Source organism: Pongo abelii, chromosome 23, assembly GCF_028885655.2.
Source record: "Pongo abelii isolate AG06213 chromosome 23, NHGRI_mPonAbe1-v2.0_pri, whole genome shotgun sequence".
Taxonomy (NCBI): Eukaryota; Metazoa; Chordata; class Mammalia; order Primates; family Hominidae; genus Pongo; species Pongo abelii.
In genome coordinates this window covers 29,999,259-30,002,774 of record NC_085929.1, presented here as the reverse complement: position 1 = coordinate 30,002,774, position 3,516 = coordinate 29,999,259, and the positions used below count along the sequence as shown (strand labels likewise).

Here is a 3,516-nt window from a genome sequence, read left to right as displayed (position 1 = left end):
GTTTGAATTGGCTTATGGTTCTGCAAGCTGTACAAGAGTTATGGTGCCTGCAGTTGCTTGGCTTCTGAGGACATCTCAAGGGGATTTTACTCGGTGGAACATGAAGTGGGAGCAGACATCTCTCATGGCAGAGTGGGAGCAAGAAAGAGAGTAAGGCGGGAGGTTCCACACATCTGAACAATCAGATCTTGCAAGAACTCACCCACTGTCATGAGGACAGCACCAAGCCTCGTGGAATCCTCTCTGATGACCCAACCACCTCCCACCAGGTGCCACATGCAACATTGGGGATTACGTTTCAACAGGAGATTGAGAGAGGACACACATCCACACTATATCAGGAGGTGTGTGCCTTGCAACCAGCAGGGGATGCTGCAGGACTGCCCTATGGTCCCTACACAGCTGCTTAGTAAGAACCATTCACTCCAAGGAACCTGTGCCCTATGCTCAATGATGAGGACTCAGGAGCTGTGTCCTCTCTGGCCTGGCAGAGTCCCCTAAGCAGAGACCTGCATATGGTCTCGGCAGGTGCTTCTTCCCAGGGTCCTCCCAAGGGGGAAACCAAACCTTCCTCCTCCTCAGTCTGCAGTGTGAGCTGAGCTTCAGCCCCAGGGCTCAGGGAGGGGCTGGGCAGTCCCTGGATGGAAACATATTTGCATGAGCAGCCCCTCCTCTGGCAGAGGATGGAGAAGAAAAGGAGACCTGGGGCAGCCCAGGCCCACTGTTAGGGCTCAGGGGCTGTGTCCACTATGGGCTGGACTCTTCTCCTTCTCATACTCCTCTCTCACTGCACAGGTAGGGAAAGTCCTTATAAACTGAGTCTCAGTGTCCAACCTACACCATCCCCTCTGGCTCAGACCTACGAGAAGCTTTACCCTGGGCACTGCCTTATCACCCATGATGTCTGTGTTTTCAGGTTCCCTCTCCCAGCCTGTGCAGACTCAGCCATCTTCCCATTCTGCATGTTCTGGAGCATCAGCCAGACTCACCTGCACACTGAGCAGTGGCTTCAGTGTTGGGGACTTCTGGATAAGCTGGTACCAACAAAAGCCAGGGAACCCTCCCCGGTATCTCCTGTACTACCACTCAGACTCTGATAAGGGCCAAGCCTCTGGAGTTCCCAGCCGCATCTCTGGCTCCGATGATGCATCAGCCAATGCAGGGATTCTGCATATCTCTGGGCTCCAGCCTGAGGATGAGGCTGACTATTACTGTGGTACATGGCACGGCAACTCTAAGACTCACACAGTGCTCCAGACCCATGAGGAAGTAAGACAAAAACCTCCCCTCTACTCTCCTGCCCTAGTGAAGTCACCCCTGCTGGTGGCTCTGACCAAATCTAGCTCAGGGGGTGACATCTGTTGTCACATCAACAGCACTGGAGCTCCCACGGACAAGTAGGTCTAACAAAGTCCTACCTTGCTCACATTTCACAGGCAGACATCCCTTGCTCAGGGGTAAAATCTCTCAGGGTTGACATTGAAGAAGGCAAGAGGACTGGGTTGGGGTTCATCTCAGCCCAGAGTCTAGAAGTAACTCAGAGATGCTGCTGGTCTGAGAGTTTTTCTTTTCTTATTATTATTATTATTATTATTATTATTATTATACTTTAGGCTCTATGGTACATGTGCGCAACGTGCAGGTAAGTCTGAGAGTTTTAATATGAGCATTGGGATACAATACAGGGATGCAGATGGGAATTGTATTCTCTATATCAGTAAGGAACCATCAGTAGTTGAAAAGTCAATACATTGAAAATAGCATAAAGCATGAAATACTTTAGGATAAGTATGACAAAAATTGTTGTTTTACACACTAGAAGTCATAAAACATTGCTTAGATGCAGGTCTTAAAGAAGACCTGAGTAAATGCACAGATAATCCTTTTTTTTTTTTTTGAGATGGAGTTTCACTCTTGTTGCCCAGGCTGGAGTGCAATGGTGCGATCTTGGCTCACTGCAACCTCCACCTCCTGGGTTCAAGCGATTCTCCTGCCTCAGCCTCCCTAGTAGCTGGGACTATAGGCATGTGCCACCACGCCCGGCTAATTTTTTTTTTTTTTTTTCAGTAGCGACGGGGTTTCACCGTGTTTGTTCTCAATCTCTTGACCTCATGATCTGCCCACCTCGGCCTCTCAAAGTGCTGGGGTTACAGGTGTGAGCCACCATGCCTGGCCCCAGATAACCCTTTTTGTGTGAGAGTGTGGAGAATGTTGCTGCAGCAGGCGTGGGATGGGGGATGGCTGGGTTGAGACTGTGTTGTCATCTGCAGTGTGCACCTGAGGTGACATGGTTCTGAACATCACTTTCCCCAGTGAAGGCCCGAGTGACCTATTACTTGCTTCTCAAAATTCAGGAACTAGATGACTCTAGGACAGTGCACAGTAAGCTTTCTGCATATTCTTTCATGTGATTTCGAGGTCACTGACTCTTTATCCAAGCCTTAAACACAAAATCCACATCCATCATTCTTGTGTAAAGAGACCGTTCTAACAAAATTGTCTGTCACCTCCCTCCTTGCCTTAGCATATTCCAGAGTGAGGACATATCTCTCCAACACATGAGAATATTGGTGATCTCATGGTGGCAGGTTCTAAAAAAGCTGAACACACTCTTAGCCTACAATTCAGAACCCTAGCTGAACTGAATATACTTCCAGCTATGTAACTAAATGAGCAACATGTGCCACACAAGACCCTGTACCCAAATGCTTATAGCTACTCTAATCATGATTGTCAAAGCTTGAAAACAACCAATGTGTTCTTCAATAGGCAAATGGATCCACAAGCCTTGGTAACCCAAAGAATGAAGTATTATTCTACAGTAAGAAGGAGGTACCGGGGCACAAAAGAATATGCAGAAAGCTACGTGCATATTGCTAAATGACAGAAGCCAATCTGAAAAGATGGAAATTTTGGTGGTGGTGGTGGTGTGGGGGGCTGGAGCCTTGGGAACCAGTGCCTGCCTGAAGTCCACATGACTCCCACATTTACCAGAGGGTGCTGTGGGCTAAGCACCTGCTTAGGGCTCCTCAGCTGAAAGCCCCCTTTTTCTTGCTTCAGGAAGGTGTTGCTGTGTCCTCTCTGGGGTGAAAGTCTTTCTCCTTCTACAGTGTTTCCTTTTCTCAGCTGTAGTTCAGACTGAGGTTAAAGGAGGGGCTTGCACAGCCTCCAGAAATGGGGAAGATTTGCATGGAGTCCTCCCACCCTTAGAATCAATGTGATGGCTAAGAGGTGATGGTGGGCTCAGTCCTGGCCATGGACTCAGGCAGCAGAGCCTGGGGCATCTCCACTGTGGCCTGGGTTCCATGCATCCTCCCTTTCTTCACACATTGCACAGGTGGCTGCCTGCAGAGAATTCAAGGGAAGCTCCTGGATGTCACCTGCGATGATGACCTTTCCCTCCTCTCTGGGAAGCAGGCCTGATCTGTCCTCACTGTTCTCTGTGTTGTTCCCTTCTTTCAGGGTCTTGGTGGGAGGATGTGTTCACTCAGTCCCACTCTGTCAGGGTCTCTGGGA

The 3,516-nt window shown here is 49.2% G+C and overlaps 1 gene segment (V, D, J or C); it reads left to right on the top strand.

Annotated features, from left to right (window-relative positions):
* Positions 1-900: 900 nt before the first annotated feature.
* Positions 901-1,564, top strand: LOC129047386 (immunoglobulin lambda variable 5-52-like). The segment is given in 1 exon segment: positions 901-1,564. A coding segment is annotated over 1 exon segment (501 nt).
* The last annotated feature ends 1,952 nt before the right edge of the window (positions 1,565-3,516 follow it).